The following is a 20,742-nucleotide window of genomic DNA, read 5'->3' as shown; positions in this document are numbered from 1 at the left end:
ATGGTTTTGGGAAACGCGTCCCTGAATAGTAGCTAAACGACAATAATTCGGCAATATCAGAAATGAAATATTGACATTTTAAGACTTTTTAAGGATCCGCGGGGACCCTGGAATGAAATGTGCGGTTTTGGAAGCAATTCGTAGCATGAATGACTTTAGTGTTAGTTAGGCTATGTAGGCTAATATTCCCCGCTCTTAAGGAGACATGCTCAAGAGGTGAATCCCTCCTCCTTTCCCTTCTCAACTTCCTACAAAGGGGCCTATGGACCCTTTCAACAAGGTAAACAAAAACGCTGAAAGAATGCTTGAACGTTCTATTTGGTTCCCAATCTACTTCCTCTGCATTAAGATAACATATGGAATGTTAAAACGGAAGCCTTGTGGGGCCAACTATGATGCTAATAATGGAACTCTCTTGAAAGGGTCTATATAGGCCGCCCACTTCCCACATGGTGACATACGGTTGATGTGCAAACGAGCGATAGAAAACTGATTAGCGCAAATGAAAGCGGATAAATACTATGCCCGCTGCTGCCCGCTTCGTCCACGCCAAAAACGGCTACTGGTAGTGTTGTGGATAAGGACCTGCGCTATCATGAAGTAACCTGGAAAAGTTGTGGGTTCAATTCCCAGCATCCACTGCTGTGCCCTTGAGCAAGGCACTTAACCCAGAGTTGCCCCAGGGACAATGGCCCTTGTAATATAATTTACATATGTAAGGCACTTTGTCGTCTGCAAAATTAATTAATGTAAATGTCCTGGACGTACCTGGTGGGCAGTGGGATGTATCTATCTTCATTTTTTTTTTACGTTATTTTAGAACGCCTTAGATCTTCTAAAATGTTCTCTCATCAAAGCAACACTGTAGATCGGAACCATGATGCTTACATATGGCCCCCTGATGCCATGTATCACACTTTCACCACAATCCAGACACACTGTGTATTGCACAGTAACGCCAAGAGATTCATTACATGATTCATTATCCTTCCTCCAAAAACAGAGGGAGAGAGAATCCTAAATCCACCTTCAACACCCTGCCCCCCCACACACACACTCTTAAAACGAATGTGTTGTCCCTATCTGGACACAGTGATGTGTTAAAAACAATGCAAGTTGTGTTATTTTCAACACATATTGTGTAACAAATAAAAAAAATAAACAACAAAAGCTGTGTTGTCCCTATCTGGACACAGAGATGTGTTAAAAATAACGCAAGTAGTGTTGTTTTCAACACATTCATTCCAAGAGTGCACTCACACTCACACATACATACACACTGCATGCCCAACCAACTCGTCCATCTTTGATAAAGTCCATTAAAAGGAATTTAGTAGTCAGTATCAGTAGCCTAAACTTCTGAACTCTACCTCTACACAAAACAAACTGTATGTCAGCATGATTGTGAAATGAGCACAGAGCTCTTTCACAAACATAAAATGTTTGAGCGGTCAAACAGCCCTGAGGGTCATTAGGTCATTACTGGCAAATTGTACAGTCACAATATGCATGTGTTGTCCTTGGGGCCATTAACTTCTTGTCTGGGCTATTACTGAAATAATTTTTACCAACTTGCTGAAAAAAACATTGATCAATGTTGGACTATCTACATGTTCATTTGGAAACTCTGAAGGCCATACAAAAAAAAAATTCTTTCCAAAAATAAGAAAAAAATATACAATTTTGGGAAAAAGTGACTTATTTTAAGCAAATGTATCTGCCAGCGCAGCAAGAAAATGGCACTTGTTAAATTTACTTGAAACAAGAAAATATCTAGGAAAACAAGAACAAAAAACAAGAAAATATCTAAGAGCTCAGGGACCTAAAAAGTATTGATTTAGGTAAGTTATTGCTTATTTTAAGTATTCAGGTTAAAATATTTAAGACAAAGTTGCTATGTATGGTATGTACTGTACGCATTATCAAGAAATGTAACATATACATTTAATAATAAAAATGTAACAATAAACTGACTGCATATATAGCACTTTTGACTTTGATATAGCACTTTTGATGCTGTATATAAATCTTCCAGTACATTCTCTGGCCACAGTGAGACCCTTTTACAACATTTCAAAAGACTCAAAGATCGTTTGACATTACAGTATTTCTTTGTACATGGTACATTTATTTCAGAAAGAAAATATAAAGAAGCCATATCCTGTTCCTTGTGGTTTGGAAAAATTACACAGCGGCCTTATCTACCACATGCAGAGCTGTAAGATAAAGTACAGTTGAGCAAAGGCAATGATAAGCACAGCTAATTTCATCAGATGACACTGATGAAGTTGCCATTGATGCCAGTTCATGATGACAGTTCAAACATTTTTTACTGTGTAGTTGAACTTTGTGCTCATATCACAATCATCCTCACAAACCAATAGAATGAATACTAAGGTGGCATTAGAATGTGGTTTATAGTAATTAAAATTACTTCACTAACGTGTTGCCCTATACTGAAAAAGGAAAAAAATGAGTAGGTCATATTTGTCTTTCAAAGAGATTCAGACTGAATTCAGATTTTTTTTTAATAATCATTGTCGCTTAAACTGACAGGGCAGTAGGGCATTACAGGACTACTCAGCCCTGACTGTCACAGCCATGCCAGGTTCTGCCTCAGCCACACCCACTCCTCAATCGCCGGCAACCACTCAATCATTCTCCCCTGAGTACTGATTACCCACACCTGTGGGTAATCACACTGAAACACTTTTTAAGCAGCTGAGACCTTGGCTACCTGTCTGTCCTCGTCGCTGTTCCAGAGACTCAGATCTGTACCCTTGGCCGTCACACAGTGCTCTCTACCCTTGATCCTGGACTTTTCTCTCCCTCAGTTAAGTCAGTTCCTCTGTGCGTTTGAACATTCTTTAAGGACTCTCTTTGGATTTCCGTTTATGCCGTTTCTGGATCTTCTCTGTTTTTGGAGGCTTCTCATTTACCTTGTTCATTTTGGATTGATCTTCTGTGAATGAATGAATATTCATGAATTCATGCATGAATTAATTCATGATTTATGCATTACTTCATTCCTTTATATCTTATGAATCATCAGGAATTACCATGACTTCATGCTTGAAGAACATATCAACTAAAGCATTAGGTATTAATTAGATTGGATTCAACTTTATGGTGGGTATATATATCATCATAACTTATTATTTATTTTGTTAATTCTTTACTCAAGATGCGTTCATGTACCCATTCAGGTTTACTACAAATGTTTACTACAAATGCTCTTGAGGGGTGAGTACTCCCCTCAAGAATCCCACATCACAACTAATGAAAGCACAGTAAATATTCAAACACAGAGTATCAAGACACATCCCAATCCCCTGCCCCAGACACGGTCACTTCCTGTCTGTGATGAGGCCAATGTAAATGTGTGTCCTGTGTGTGAACTACATCTTCAACTAAACCTGGAGAAAACACTTAGAGAGGTAAGACTGCATCATGCAGACATATACTGTAGTTATGTTCATATGACTGCTGATGAAAACACACACACTGGTGCAACTCATGTATATTTGAGTGTATGTGTGCAATGTATGATAAATGTGTGCATATTTGTTCGTAATTGTATATTTTATGCGACTGTCTCTAGATCAGTGTCTGGCCCTGATGGATCGGGACCCCTGTCGCGCATTAATCCCCCGCTGGTATCACAATGCTGTGACGAACAAGTGTGAGCAGTTCATGTATGGAGGCTGCCACGGCAACCGCAACAATTACTGGTCCAAGAAGGAGTGCACTGACACCTGCAAATGTGCCTCAGATACCTCTTACATGCTGCCACTCACTCACTCACTCACACACTCACTCACTCACTCACACTCTTACTGACATACACTCAATCACCACTCATTCACTCACTCACACACATACACTCACTCACTCACTCACTCACATACATACACTCACTCACACACATACACTCACTCACACACTCACTCATTCACTCACTCACATACACACACTCACTCATTCACTCACTCATTCACTCATTCACTCACTCACATACACACACTCACCCATCACTCACTCATTCACTCACTCACTCACTCACTCACATCCACTCACTCATTCACTCACTCACTCTTTTTCTGTCCCTAATCAAAACAAAAAAACTAAAAAACATTCTCTCTGCAAAAAATACATTTTGTTTTTCAATTTGTCTCCATCCCCTACTCTTGTAACTCATGTATATTTGAGTGTGTGTCTGCAATGTATGATAAATGTGTGAATATTTGTTTGTAATTGTATATTTTATGCGACTGTCTCTAGATCAGTGTCTGGCTCCAATGAATCAGGGCCCCTGTCATGCATTACAGTTTTTCTCCATCGTTTTGATACCTGTGTCAACTCTGACATCACGTTCTCAAAACAGTTAACACCCGTGTCTGAACAAAAGCACTCTGGACAAAATGACACATTTTGCTTGCAAAAGGCTGTTACTCTCTCAAAACACTTAAAACATGCAGCAAAAGCAAATCTTGCCTTCAAACACTACAACTTGTTGCCAATTCAAAAACACTCTTTAATCAATCATTACACACTGGACAACAAAATGCAAAATCTAGTTCTCAAAATGAGCATTTTTGCTATGTCTGTTCTTTCTCATTTTTCTGGTATCAGAAAAAAACTGTGAAAAGACAAAATGTGCTGAATAAAAAAATAATTTATTCATTCCTCCCAAGATGTAATTGTCATTGTAAGACATACAGCAAACACCTAGTAAGATACTGTAAATTTCATTGAACTACAACTTTCATCGAAATAGACCTACAGTAAACACCTTTTGTACTGTTTTCTCCACCAAAAAGGCAATACAGTACTTTGTCTAAATGTGCATTAGATCCATACTTGCAAATAGCAACACAGAACAGACATCTCTTATGTATAATGAATGATTGCTGATTAAAGAATTGTGCAAAGGAGTTTCACACAGGTGTATCAGAGATTCAGACTTATGCAAGGAATCTATACCACCTGTGAAAAGATGTTTTCCTTTTGTTTAGCATGGGAAAACCAATAGAGTTTGGGGCTTTTGAATGACACCTGTGTTACCTATTTTGCAAAAGGGTGTGAGAAATGTGTGAACCCAATGAAAATGTGTGAACACATTCGCAAGAGATTACTTCTGCTGTGCAAAGAAAGTAGTCATGAAGACCAAGTGGGTTCTAGTTTACTTAAGCAGGTAAAAGCAATCGAGAAAAACTGTAATCCCCTGCTGGTATCACAATGCTGTGACGAACAAGTGTGAGCAGTTCATGTATGGAGGCTGCCAGGGCAACCGCAACAATTACCGGTCCAAGAAGGAGTGCACTGACACCTGCCTGAGTGTACTGCAGCAAAAGATTTAAAAATATGTCAATTAGAATTGATGATGTATGCACAATCAACAAATTTGTTTAAAAAATGTGACCACTTTTTTGTTTTTAAGCACAATGCTGAGTTTGTGTAACATTCAAAAGGATCTCATATCTCATCGCAATTCATTGTGGGAACATGGGACATGGTGATTATGATAACAGAAACAAATTCACTGTTGCATCAAACCACTGTTATGTGTGAAAATGTTGATCTTACAGTAACTTTAGTCACCTATGCCAGTAGTTCCCAAAGTGGGGTCCAGGGACCCATAGTCATGAGTCAGTGACTCATAGTCAAGGGGTCTGCAAAATTATTTTCTGGTGTTTTCATTTAAAAAATAAATATCTACAGTTGACAACCCTTCAGAAATTAAACAAGCAAATTGTGCCTATTTGCTCCCACCGAAATTAACATTTAACTTCAATCACTTCAGTCACAGATAACAAAGAACCATACTGTCACATTAGCTTGGCTTATTTGCCAGCTAGCTAGCTGATGAGCGTAGAGAAATCTTTGAGTTGTCAAGTGATGCAAAACCCAAAGTAAAAAAAATAAAATAAAATAAAAACAGTTAAACACCTACCAGAAAACACCAGGGGGGTATTCCAGGTATTCCAGAAAGCAGGTTTACTGGCTTAACTGGGTATGTTAACCTAGAGTTAGCGGTAAACCTGGGATTTCAGTTCCAGAAAGCTCAAAAATGATCAGGCTATGTAAGTAACTATGGTAACATAGGCTCTGAACTGAACTGGGTATGTAAACCCAGAGTAAACGGTAAACCTGGGATTTCAGTTCCAGAAAGCTCAAAAATGATCAGGCTCAGTAGCGTGCGGTGACCATACATTTTGGTAGGGCAGAAAGTCTGACTTTTTTTTAATAGCCTATCATTTTGGGCTACATTAAAATGACATATTTTACAGGACTTTGCGGTATGCTTAAATCATGTCACAGTCAGAATTGTAGATCAGTAACCCATCAGTTAAGTTTGCACCGTTCTCATCACGTTAAACCAGCGAAGCATAGCAACGTTGTTGTTATGGGTAAACAAAACTATTTTTTTTTGTGTTCTGTCTGGCCTGCTAACTATCTAATATTTTTAAGTAGTTGGGTTTTATAACTGCAACTCAAGACAGTTGGGTGTTATGGATAATTGTCTGACCACTCGCTGTAGAAACTAGGCTATATTGATAGCTCATTCTGAATGCAGCAGCCTATGCCATTCCTTTGAACACCGTTGCCTTCTCGTTTTTGCGCTGTCAAAAGATGCTATTAAATCCACTAGAAGCTAGCTACTAAACCAAGGAAGACACCAGGGTTAGCTAACGTATCTTCTAATTTCAACCTCTCAAATAGTTTTTTTAAACAGAAACTCAACACGGTTAACAGGTGCAACACTACTCGCCATTTCTGCATCTTGAAATGAAACGATAGGCCTAATTTATAACTGGCGGAATAATTTGAGTAGGCTAGTTCTAGAATATGACCATGGGGCAGACTACTTTACGACCATACAGGCGTCTTTTAGCGCGGATTGCAATCCTTATTGAAGCCGCCAGGGTTATGCGATAATTTATTGAGGAATGCGATCGTCGAGGTGCCCTGCCCCAACATTGCATGACAGATTAAACTCAACGAGAATCGCCACCATCATCCAAAAGTTGATGTCAATAGACCAAAAATAGTTGGAAAGCCTACAGAAACTATAGATAATTAATGTGACAATCACATTATTAAAAGTAGACTTGGAGCAATGATTTACTGAGGAACTATTTTTTGTGTAGGATGCTTCAGCTAGTTCGCTGCCCCACCTGCCCATATGGACCGCACGCTCCTGATCAGGCTATGTAAGTAACTATGGTAACATAGGCTCTGAACTTAACCTGGTAGGGGGTAGGTTATGTTCAATTATGTTGGGTTATTTTAGTGCATGTTCAATCAGGCCGCTATTTTTACACTTGTCACACAATGGCGTTTAATTTTGACGAAGGTCCGATTGACAAAAAAGCACAAAATCATGTAATATTCATCTGTGCAATTCACCGTGAGAGGGCGATAAGAGCACGACATCACATGATTCACATTCATTCTTTTCCAAACGAGTTTTTCAAGAGGCTAGAGTTTTTCAGCTGAATCCTAAATATAGGCTACTTGAAAAGCATTCTCCATCCCAACATTAGGCATGGTGGATTAGAATAGAATAAAATAAATCTTTAATGTAGGCTAGCTAGCCTACACCATATGGACATTTGTGTTTGGCTCACCAGACAGATGGACAAACAACATCTCAGACACATTGAAGATATAGGCTAATTAAAACAAGTACAGTACAAAAAAGGGGAAACATAGCCTATAGAAAATTAATAAATAAGTTTAAATATAGCTGTGCAGCTCAGCCGGGTATGCATGTTGTCACTAAGTTTGGTTAAGAATGCTGATGTCATTGGGATAAAATATTTTTTTAATAAGCTACACACGCTCTAAGACTGGGAGTTTTTGTAGTGTTGGAGACGCAGAGCATATCGGCAAACTGTCGGTCGGTGCGTAAAGTTTGCCTTGCGCTAAAGCAGTTCCTGCGCAACTTCATTCGTTTTCCTGGACACAACCCACGAGGATCATTAAAGTGTAGTTTCACAAACTGGCAGGTCAGCATCACTTATTACATTTTCCAAATGTGCACTGAAATATGTCCAATAGGCTACCCATGCCTTCCGATATTCACCCTTCCGATGATGGAGCGCAACATCCTGCAACATCCTCAGAATTGTGCTTTTGACAAGTTTAACTTGGCCCACAGCTGCAGAACCCACGTTAAAATAGAAAATTACATTTGGGATTATCAAAGAATTCTATGGCCCACTCAATCTGTGACAAGGTAGGCTAGTTTAAGAAAGCATCATTGAAAGCAGTCAATACAATCCGTGATGTCCAGTGAATTGTTTAATTGTGCTTTTGACATGGCTATCTTAAACATACGCATTTACACGGTCAGTTAGGCTATTCTCTGCCAAGCAAGGTCTCGGACGCAGGCGCTTAAGTATTGCTCTTTTTTTTTGTTATTACAGTTCTCTCCTCCATGTAAGCCTCGACTACTCCGCCTCTGAAAAATACGGTGCTCTTCCTTTCGCCGGTTTCACTCATGGTTTCGACTCTCAATAGATGATGCCTTTATAAGTTTGCCGTGAACGCGCACAACTCTGGGTTATCTAACACAGGGTTGATTGAACTAACTGGTAACCGGTGTTTTGGAACCGACAGCTCGGGTTTAGTCGCCACAGGTTCAGACAACCCAGAGGTTAAGTTTTATCTCAGTGTTTGTTAAACCTCCTTTCTGGAATACCCCTCAGGACAGTTCTATATCATCACAGATCACAGAGCATCTGGATCAGCCAGTATATCTTCCAAGAACTGATAGAAACACTTCAGACATTTCAGAATGGACAAAAGTATTTTTTTTTTGAAAGTATATTTTTTAGGTTTTTTTGCCTTTATGTGGACAGGACAGTGGAGAGTGACAGGAAGCAAGTTGGAGAGAGAGATGGGGTGAGATCAGGAAATGACCGCAGGTCGGATTCGAACCAGGGTCCCCGTGGGCACTCTCAGTGTCCTAGCAGTGTTGGGGCGGTAGTATCGTACCCCCCCCAAATGTTGTTGTCCAACCCCCACCCCACCTGCAACTTAAATCGAATTCAAACTACTGCTGTCCTATGTACAATAGCACCGCTAGTGACACAGCATGAGGGGCGTCACTAGACCTAAGTCCTTTTAGGCAAGTCCCTCCACTCGGCAGCCATATTGCAACATTTTTTGGGCACTCATCGGACATCCTATTCGGCACCAACCTTGCTCCAACACATGGTTGGCACGATGTCTTCACAACACACCATATGATTGGCTCAATGTATTCACATCACACCACATGATTGACTCAATGTATTCACATGTCGACGTTTTGCCGAGGAAGGGGTGGGATATATGTAGACAACGGCCATATTGGCGTTACAAACTAACCCCATGCGTTTACTGTATATGGAGGATATTTTGAGTGCTATGTCTCCTCATTAGAAAGTCTCTGACTAGACCTAGCTGCACCAGGCAGGGATGGATTACTGCACGGGCCTACTGGGCCCAGGCCCAGGGGCCCAAGGGGTCAGGGGGCCCTGAAGCCCAAGCCTTTGCATGGAATCATTGCCTCAATATCAACAAATCAGGATGTAGGCTATGAATCTGATTGAATTTAGTATTGGCCATCCCCAAAATGCACCAGAATACAGGAAATCACATCAAACAAATTAAACATTTTTTAGCGGGAGGACCCCTAAACCCCCCCTCCCACATATACGACAATAAGTGGGGGGCCCTTAATACATCTGGGCCCAGGGGCCCGAAAGTTCATAATCCGCCCATGGCACCAGGGGCGTCCTGGGGCATGCTCCCCCAGAAGAAACTTTTGTATATTTTAACGTTTCAATGCATCAATCTGGTGCACTTTGAAAAGAAATTCAGAGGTTAGACTTGATTCTTTTTTTTATATGGATGGAAATATTTGTGCTGTAGCCTAAACTATTTTGCGCCTCAGAATTTAATCATTCACACACAGGTGGAATTTATGATGATCCTGCAATAAGTTCACAACCACAAATTTGCTGAGTTCCTCAATTAAGAAATGGTCAAAAATGGTCAGTGTTGTTGCTGAGTGTTATTCAGCTAGTTAATCTAAGATAAGCTAGTTATATTGGTCATTGAGTTATATTGGTTGTAATGGCCTTCTATAGCCTACATGCTATATCTTCCCTTTTCAGGACAGTCTGGGCTACCCATATCTGGGAAAGTATGATGTGATTTGTCTTCATATTTTTGCATTAATGTCACTATGAAGCAATATATTATATAAAAAGCACAGACACACAGACAATCACACACACACACACACACACACACAAGCACAGACACACACACACAGTGCACACACACAGGTATGCACACACAGTGCACACACACAGGTATGCACACACACACATGCATAAATTGACTCAATGTATTCACATCACACCACATGATTGACTCAATGTATTCACATCACACCACATGATTGACTCAATGTATTCACATCACACCACATGATTGACTCAATGTATTCACATCACACCACATGATTGACTCAATGTATTCACATCACACCACATGATTGACTCAATGTATTCACATCACACCACATGATTGACTCAATGTATTCACATCACACCACATGATTGACTCAATGTATTCACATCACACCACATGATTGACTCAATGTATTCACATCACACCACATGATTGACTCAATGTATTCACATCACACCACATGATTGACTCAATGTATTCACATCACACCACATGATTGACTCAATGTATTCACATCACACCACATGATTGACTCAATGTATTCACATCACACCACATGATTGACTCAATGTATTCACATCACACCACATGATTGACTCAATGTATTCACATCACACCACATGATTGACTCAATGTATTCACATCACACACACACACACACACACACACACACACACACACACACACAGGTATGCACACACAGTGCACACACACAGGTATGCACAGGCATGCACACATAGACTTACACGCACATACACACACAGGCATGCACACAAGCAAACACATGCACACACACAGAGAGAGAATGTGCAGGACTGAGCAGCGGTCATATTTTGTACCGCTTTGCGGTACATCTAGTTGTGTGTCATTTACTCCATTGTGGATATAATGAGTACTAGACTTGTGTTTTTGTCTTGTGGCCAACAAACTTGAAAACCTTTACAATATTTTACAGTGATAACGCCACCACCCATTTCTTATCAAGATTACATCTGTGTGTGCTGGTACAGATGCGATGATGACAAAGACAATGACCATGTCATGCATGGATTACATCGTGTATCATGGCCAAGATTAAAAACGTTGCAAATTCCTGTACGTTCAATTGCAGGACGAGGTAGAGTTTAAAAGCACACACACCGTCAGTAAAAGTCTCACACACTCACAGAAGACACTGAAGAAGACCAGACGTCTTTAAGACCAAGACCACTGAGAGCTGAAAACCAACCAAAATGTGCACTATTGGGGCTTTAGGTGAGTCCCTTGATATAATATGCATAAATAATACACAACCATAATCATAATTTTAAAAGTTTGGTTCCAAACGCTACGAATTTTCATAAATTCTTTTTTTTTTACATTTAGTTTGGGTTATTTGAGTGCAACTGTAATTGGGTTATTGTTGTTTGATTTATCTTTTCTCAATCAAAACAGCAAAACTGCAATTGTATCGATATTTTAATAATAATTAAATAACATGAGTTATTAATGTTTTGAAAAATGTGTTAATTTAGTGTTTTGGAACCAAACTCTTCATTTGATTGTTTGTTCTTTCTGCAAAAAAAAAGCCTACTCTAAGAGTTTCTGTATAACACCTTTATGAGATTTTGTTAAGATATTTAATAAATGTACTGAAATATGTTAGAGAATGATAGAGTCCAACTGTGTGTCCTTGTGTGTTTCAACATACTTGGCCAATACAACAAGACCTTGATTCTGATCCTGAAAAGTCTTCACCACCATTGGATTGTTGCTATTGTTGTTTTTAAGTTTGTTTTTGTTTTCACAACCATTGCTTTTGTTTGGTCTCACACTTCATCCTACCCTGGCTGCAAATTTGCTACCGCTAGGGAGCGTCTAAATTTCTAGGCTAACTTTATCCCATGTCAGGAAAAATGAACAAATCTTCCTTCCACATGTTCTGCTTAGGGACCGTTCGTTATTTATAATCGGGGTCACCGGAGGGATTTTGAGTGCTTCAATCACAAATGGCATGATCCTCCAATGGCTGCAAAACATTTTTCAACAACCCTCCAGCAGGTTTTTCAAAAAAGACATTACCCTCCCCAGCGAGTTGTCGATACCTTCCGACAACGTTATAAAGCGCTGTAACACATCGACGTAAACTATCGTTCTAAACTCACCCTCTGCTTTCTGATCACATCACATCACATATCACACTTCACCAAGATGGTGGCCATTTCAGTAGATTTATTCACTAACATTGTTGTGGAAACACAATAAGCATGGAAACTAAATGCACACTTCCTGCAACTGCATTAGCCTAGGCTACTTGAAATAAGTTACTCCTCTAGTAAGTATTCACATGAAATAAAACAATAAAACATTGAGACCATTTAACAAAGCACACTGGGTAATAACAAATTCAACACATGAACTTGTTGCTATGGACTCTAAGCTTCCTCAGTCATTGTAAAGCTGCCGAAGCTGAACATTATCCAAAACTCTCAGACGAGCGTCAATTTGGGAGCATGCTACACTCCTTACTTCTCAAATGACTTGAAAAGGCCGTTTGCACAATTTCATTTTGCCTATTTGCCTATCATTTTAACTTTTTTAGCTGTCTTGCCCGTTTTAATATTTTTCCCGTAGAATATCCCATATTAGGCCTACTGTAATACTCTCATTAGTCCTGCATTCTGGCCTGTCTCTGTGTTGTCCTGTTGTTACCCCTTGCCCTTCCAGAGAAACAGATGTATTCAAATCATCGTTTTGCTTGCTTGAATGCGAACTCAGAGTGATGTTAACCTACAGTAGGCCTATTTAAGTTAACGGCGTGGTTGTCGTGCATTGGAAAGCACCGATTCATTCGGGATTCATAGCTGGAACGAAAGAGAACGTTATATGGCGACAGAAATAAACAATCAAAAAAGCCACTTTGATTTTTTGCTGTTTTCATTAATACATTAAAGGTGGGTGACCCCCCCTCCTAGACAAAAAAAAGTTAGGTGACCCTCCCCTCAACAAAGAATAAAAAGACATGACCCTCACCTATTTTCCTCCGGTGGCCCCGTTTATAAATAACGAACGGTCCCTTATCAGATAAACACCGAATGCATGAAACTGGTTCAGTCAGGAATGTTTACTGAAATAACTGTTCTCTTTTTATTGATGCATACGCGCATATGTACATCACTCACAAGTGCTTGTGCGCAATGTTTTTAAGAAATCACGAAGCTTAAGCTTCACATGGAGAAGAACAACACTGAGCATCGCACCAGCGAGATCAGCGTGCGCCGCTTGATACTGCGTCGCGGCCAGCGCTTTCAGCTAACGTTCTACACCACGCAACAGGTCCGACAGGATACCGACACGGTGCTCCTCACCGTGGAAACGGGTATGTTGTTTCATCTAATAATTCTCAACAAAGTAACACCAGTGTCTGAGGTTATGCAGAACTAAGTCAAAACATACGTCTCTGTGTAAAATCTGTCTAAGTCGATGACCTAGGCTATAAAAACCTAAAGTGGCCAACCTCTGCATCCTAACCATCTTTAATAGGTGATCTACACTGAACTGTTATAGGATCAAATATTCAGAGTTTCCTCTACTTTGCTACAGCTCTACGTTAGACCTACTATTGAGATTTAGTTGTGGTGGACGTAAAATCGTTCTACCAAAATTAAGTGATCATACTTGCTTTACAGGGCCTTCACCCTCGGAGTCAAAGGGTACGCGCAGCGTGTTTGGTTTTCCGTTGCGTCTCGGTGGGAAAGGGAAGTGGAAAGTCCAGCTGTTGGAGAGTAGCTCGTCTTTCTTCACCATGGCAATCACCAGCCCAGCAGACGCCTGCGTCGGCTCCTACAAGCTCTCCATCAGGCTGGGGTCGGAGAACGCTGTGCCCCGAACACTCACAAACCTGGTGCTTCTCTTCAACCCCTGGTGTGCAGGTACAAAGGCTCTTTCAAGACAAGAGTAGCCTATCTCCTCTCCTAGCACCACTAACAACCAAACACGCTTAACATGACCTTTCTCTCTATTCTGTCCATTCCTCTTATCTATATCCTTAACTATGAACTGTCGGTCTATTTCCTTTACAAGGTAGTCTACTATTTACACTGTCAATTGGGTACTTGTTATTATGACCGCAGCTTCGCCGCGCAGCGAAGCTAGGTTTAGGTTTAGTCAGCTTTTTTTTTTTTTTCGCATGCCCAAATTTCCGTCAATGATTCCGGGACACTGAAAGACCGGGGTACATTTTAAACTTGGTGGACATGTAACCCCACATGGATAGCATGGAACCATCGTTTTCGTTTTGATCTGTAGCCCCCGCTGAATTGGACCCCCGAAAGGAGGGTAGGGCAGACACAGTTTTCTGTGAATATCTCGAAAACCGTAGGGTTTAGGAGGACCATTTTTTTTTTGTATGTTGATCTCAAGGGGCCATGTCAACCCATTCCATAACCACTCATTTCATGTATAGCGCCACTTAGTTAAACACAAAAAGTAAAAATGAGGTGGTGTAATTGAAGGTATCTGTGACCTAACATAGTCAAAACTGCACAAAATTGGAAGTGTAGGATCATTATGACACCCTATGTATGCACGCCAAGTTTTGTGGAATTCCGTTCATGGGGGCCACACAATAAATTAATTTGTGTTACTATACACCAACTGGCCTGTAGGTGGCCGGAGACAGTTTTCTGTGAATATCTCGAGAACCGTAGGGCCTAGGAGGTCCACCTTTTTTTGTATGTTGGTCTTAAGGGGCATGTCAACCCATCCCATTACCACTTATTTCATGTATAGCGCCACCTAGTTAAAAAATTAAAAAGCAAAAAATTAGGTGTTTTCATCTCAATATCTCTGGCTGACAAGGTCAAAACTGCACGAAATTAAAAGAGTAGGATCATTATGACACCCTCTGAATGCATGCCAAGTTTTGTGTACTTTCGTTCATGGGGGCCTTACAATAAAATAATTTATGTGTACATTTAGTGACGCATACACCAACAAGGATTCGGGACACTGAAAGACCGGGTACACAAAACTTGGTGAGCATGTACCCCCACATGGATAGCATGGAACCGTCATTTTTCGTTTTCATCTGCAGCCCCCGCTGGACTGGACCCCGAAAAGGAGGGTAGGGCAGACACAGTTCTCTGTGAATCTTTTATGGTATGTTGGTCTCAAGGGCCCACATCAACCTGGCTCATAATCACTCATTTGTGATTTGCCCCCGGTAAAAAATGAAAATCAGTAGGATTAAAAGAAAGCCAAAATAAATATTCATCATCATCATCATGGCTGCATTGGCGAGAAGTAGTCGTTTGTCCACTAGATGGCGATCGTTGCAGTGAGACGTAATTTTGTTGGAAGTTAAAAGTGGGTTGGAAAAACAATGGACGCTTCATACAAGGACTGTAATTTACCGCAGAGAACATCTAATAAGGATAGGGACGATGTTCACATGAAGTGTAATTCCCATTTCTTCTTGAAGCCGAAATAAATCTGAGGATGTTTATCGGACATGCTTGGTTTTTACTGCAGGTACGTTAATCTTGTAATATCAATAAGGACCTAGGTAATGTTACCGTTAGCGTTGGTTGAGTGATGGAGGCATTTGATTTATTGCATTTGTAGAAAACTATAAATGCGGTTATACCAAGCAAATGTATAGCAGCACTGTTTGTATCTTTCGACTGTCATTTATTGCACGTGCTACAAAAATCATTCTGTGCAATGGAAGATTTACCAACGTTACACCGGTCTGATACAGTTTTGCCTATACATGCGTGAGACTGAGACGCCTGTTTATTTTGTTTTAAGTGCGTGCAGGGTGTGAGAGGGGAATCGATGTGCTTTGATTACAGCTTGGTAGTTGTAGTCTGTGAAATTAAAAAGCACGTGTGTGTGAAGTATCCAAACAATGACACCTTCATTTCATTATGGCTGCTTTAGCAAAACACCTTAAGCTACTGTGTAGTGGGTCCCATTTAGAAGTGGCTACTTCATTCGCGCTTTCCTTGACTCATGGAGCTGCGTGAATGTTATTACAACTTTTCGCCACGATATGACAGTTTAAGTCCGCTTGATACTGTAAGGCGTAAGCCATTGGTTTCCAAAGGAGATTTTATTTGTGTCGCCAGCATAGCCTATTGACAATTTATGTTGTCAATAGGCCTACCTTATAATCCTACCTGTAGCTTAGGGAAGCTAACAACTTTCTATTAGGATCTAGTTTGTTAGTTACCGCTTTGTCATAACTCCCTGATGCATTTTTGCATTTAGAATAGCCAGAGCGTGTATATCTCAATCGAAAATTAAACAATATCGGTGCCTATGGACTAGGCTGGGTGAACCCAGCCTGATCTGCCCGCTATTTATTTTTGATTTCTTAAAAGATTGAGCTTGGTCTGATGAAAGCCAGACTAGCCATGGACCTCAGTTAAACAATGCAAGGGAACATGAATCAGCCTATATTTGCACTAACAATAACGGACAAAAGCTCTTCAACTTTGGCCCGTTAAAATGTGTATGAACAGTCTAGCTTAACGCATTTCATCAAGGCCCATTTGGACATGTCAGTTATTTGCACCACTGGTTAGATGTAAAACAGCATTTCGTTTCAGACTAGGCTACTGTTACTTAATTTGTGCATTAACAATAACGTTTCAGACTACTGTTACTTAATTTGTGCATTGACAATAAAAGTATTACATGAACTAAAGATGACTAAAATCTTATGTAGAAGAAGAAACATTCACAAAAAATCCATCCATCCAAAATGACCTTTGTTTTGATAGCTGTTGAAAACGCATGGAACTGACAGAGATGTTTTTGTTTATAAATACATAAAAAATAAATAAATAAATAACATTATGCTGATACCTTTTGCTTTTCCCAAATACAATGTAGCCTACAGGTGTAAGTGACCTTTCATCAATCCAGTTGCAATGGATGAACTGTGATGAACTGCCCTACTTGTGATTGTTTAGAGATTTTAAAGGTTTTATAACAATTCTACATCTTCTTTGGCTATTCTACAATCTATTCACCTTTTCAGCACCAGTAGGGTACTTTCTGTGCAGCCGCACACACACACTCAGGCATGCCAAACAAGCATACACAAAAGTTTCAAGAGTGGGGGATGGAGTAAAATATGGAGACAAATTGAAGTGTGATTTATTTTCGCGGAACGGATGTACAGGACTGAGCGGCGGTCATATTTTGTACCGCTATGCGGTACATCTAGTTACATTATAATCTCTACTATTCACACTGTCAGCTAAATTAATACGTGTACATGTAATGCAAATGTATAATTCTACAAAATCACGTTTGTAAAGGCATGCTGTAGTTCCTATGCATGTGGATCCTGTTAGCACATTAAGCACACATGTATATCTTTATGCTGTATACAAGCACATACACCATAAACCTTCTAGTGAAAACAAGGGATCAGATTTACAAAGTAAATGTGTGTGTGTGCGTGTGTGTGAAGAGGACTGGGTGCACCTCCCTCGAGAGGATGAGAGGCAAGAGTATGTGATGGCAGAGCAGGGCGACATCTATAAAGGGACCCACCACTACATAAACTCCATGGACTGGAATTACGGACAGGTATGCACACTGCATTAATGCAGCTCTTTATAATGGACAGGTATGCACACTGCATTTCACCTCTTTATAATGGACAGGTATGCACATTGCATTTCACCTCTTTATAATGAAAAGGTACTGTATGCACACTGCATTAATGCAGCTCTTTATAATGGACAGGTATGCACACTGCATTTCAGCTCTTTATAATGCACATGTACTGTATGCACACTGCATTAATGCAGCTCTTTATAATGGACAGGTATGCACACTGCATTAATGCAGCTCTTTATAATGGACAGGTATGCACACTGCATTTCAGCTCTTTATAATGAGCAACGCAATATAATTCTTTTACCTTAAAATAATGGCTTCAAACTCATTTTGCAATACAGAGTACGGAGTCTCTGCCAATGTCAACGTGTGTCCAGAACACCCGATAATGCACTATGTAACATTGCTGCTGCGCAGAGGTGGAAAAAGTATGAAAATATTGTACTCAAGTAAAAGTAAAAAGTAGTTCATTTAAAATGTACTTTAAGTAAAAGTTACTTAGTTACTTTTTTTTTTTTTTTTGGGGTACCAGAACAACCAGTTTTACCACAGACTTTCTAATGAGGAGATACAGCACTCAAAAAATCCTCCATAGTAATGCATGGGGTTAGTTTGTAACGCCAATATGGCAGTTGTCTACACATATTACAACCCTTCCGTGGCAAAACGTTGACATGTGAATACATTGAGCCAATCATGTGGTGTGTTGTAAAATACATTGAGCCAATCATGTGGTGTGCTGTGAAGACATCGTGCCAATCATCTGTTGTGATCTCGCTGCTGGAGCAAGATTGGTGTCGTGAAGCCTTACGCACACGCATTTCTGCCGAAATAGATGCACGATAAGTGCCCAAAAAGTGTTGCAATATGGCCGCCGAGTAGAGGTACTTGCCTGATAAGGATGTTGAGAAATGGAGATCTATGTGAAAAATCACCGGAGTTCTCCTTTAAGTTTGAGCAGTAGTTGATTTTCAAAGTTAGTTGCACTCCTCCTTGGGTCGCTTTGCAGTGAACAGTAATCCAGCACAACTGAAAAGCCCCTCACAGGCAGCTGAGGCAGGCAGGCCAACGTTGAGTTGCAGAGAGTTTTTTTTATATTTGGAAACGAGCAGAAGGTTCAGCAGATTAAAGGGCGTCGAACTGGGGGGGAAAGTGGGAAGTATGGGGCAATGGAGGAGAGGGCCCTTGAAAAGTGGAATACAGGGGGCACAACATTTTCATCAGGCATTAGTAATAACTCAGGTAATCCACACATAAAAAATCCAAACAACTCCATAAGTAGTCATGTGTAATGAAGTGGAATAACACAGGGAAAAAATATTGAACACGCTAAAAAAAAGCACTAAGGCAAGGAAAGGGAAGGAACGAGCTGGAATCTGTAAGTAGTTAGAGAGTAGTTATCCTTTCTATCTGCACAAATTAATATAAGATTGGTTAGTAGCTTACATATTGATGGGCTATAAAAAGGTTTTTCATTACCAAGGTATCACACAAGAAACATTTCATGATGGATAAAAGCAAAAAGCTCTCCCAAGACCTTTGCAACCTTATTGTTGCAAAACATATCAATGAAACTGGTTACAGATGCATTTCAAAACTTCAGAATCTTCCAGTAAGCAGCATGGGAGCCATTATCTCCATGTGGAAGAAACATCACTGCATCATCAACCGGCACAGGATCTCCTCGCAATATTTCTGACCAGGGAGTCAGAAGGATAGTCAATTCCAAAAGCCAAGGACCACTCGGAGAAAGCTCCAGAAAGACTTGAAAGCAGCCAATTCAATTAAATTCAATTAAACAGTTCTGGAAGTAATCTGGAACTAAAGATCAGGATTCACAAGAGGGACCTCTGGAATCTGTTTAGAACAATGGACCAAAATCACACCTGATACTGCGACTAATATGTTTTGTCATACAGGAAATGTCTTGAAGCTGTCTTTACAAACAAAGGCTTTTCCACAAAGTATTGAAGAAATTTCAGTAGGCACGTTCAATACTTTTTTCCTGTGTCATTCCACTTTAATACACAAAACTCTTATGTTTGGATTTTTTATATGTGTGTTAATATAATGTGTGGTGAAAATGTCGAATAGACTCACTGGAAGTTTAGGCTAATTACTGGGGAATAAATAAGCGTTCAATACTTATTTCCACCATATATTTATTTTACCTGAATATTTTAACTTCCAAATTAAATGTAAAAATGAATGTCAGACGAAATGTAAAGTTTGACTGACTGGGTTTTGTATACAAAACATAGTGAAAACTGTCTAAGGTCACTCTCACTCTCCCTTGCTAAAGAGCTAAATGGTTTAGTCCGCCTTTTGTTTATTGAGCATCGCTAGTAGTGGACCGCTAATTGTTGTGCTGCTGGTGCAATGTCTTTCTCCAAGAAAGCCAAGTCAGGTTACTAAAAACAAAGGCCAAAACAGGAAAAAGAGAGACATCAAAATGAGGGGAAACAACTGCTAATAAACTTCTTTCCAAAGAAAGGTGAGCACAAACGTCAAAACACGAAATCCCATGGTGTTTGCTTGAATATCTCAATCATTGGTGCTAAAAACGAACTGAGACAACCCATTGGAATAGCGGAAAATACACTTTCATAGGCTAATCTGACGCATCTCGTAATCCAGCTCCATCTCCATCACTTTCAGAAAGACTGCATGGCGCCAGCTTGATTCATGTCCTGTTGTAGGCTACATGCTGATCATTATCACTAGGCTAGTGGTTTAGGGCGCAATTTGTTTTCTCTCCCTTTCTGTTTTCGTTAGTCTTAACTTTTTTTTTACTCAAGTAACGGATGGGATTTTTGATGTAGCCGGCACAATACTTCACTCAAAAAGTAATCAAGTAAAATTTAAAATACCGAT

At 40.0% G+C, this 20,742-nt stretch overlaps 1 protein-coding gene and 1 long non-coding RNA gene across 2 annotated transcripts in view; both read left to right on the top strand.

Moving 5' to 3' along the window:
- The first annotated feature begins 2,685 nt into the window (after nt 1–2,685).
- On the top strand, nt 2,686–3,815 carry LOC125287840. The gene is made up of 4 exons (XR_007192420.1): nt 2,686–2,833; nt 3,053–3,129; nt 3,207–3,437; nt 3,602–3,815. It is a non-coding gene; the product is annotated as an uncharacterized LOC125287840 (long non-coding RNA).
- A 9,646-nt stretch (nt 3,816–13,461) lies between these two features.
- Nucleotides 13,462–20,742, top strand: part of LOC125287981 (protein-glutamine gamma-glutamyltransferase 2-like) — a 16,628-nt gene continuing 9,347 nt past the window's right edge. Inside the window, 3 exon segments of the mRNA XM_048234070.1 lie at nt 13,462–13,609; nt 13,920–14,162; nt 17,717–17,835. Of these exon segments, the coding sequence (XP_048090027.1) occupies nt 13,462–13,609; nt 13,920–14,162; nt 17,717–17,835 (510 nt within the window).

Source organism: Alosa alosa, chromosome 22 (genome assembly GCF_017589495.1).
Source record: "Alosa alosa isolate M-15738 ecotype Scorff River chromosome 22, AALO_Geno_1.1, whole genome shotgun sequence".
Classification (NCBI taxonomy): domain Eukaryota; kingdom Metazoa; phylum Chordata; class Actinopteri; order Clupeiformes; family Clupeidae; genus Alosa; species Alosa alosa.
The sequence above is the reverse complement of the archived record's forward strand: the minus strand, read 5'-3'. Positions and strand labels throughout refer to the sequence as shown.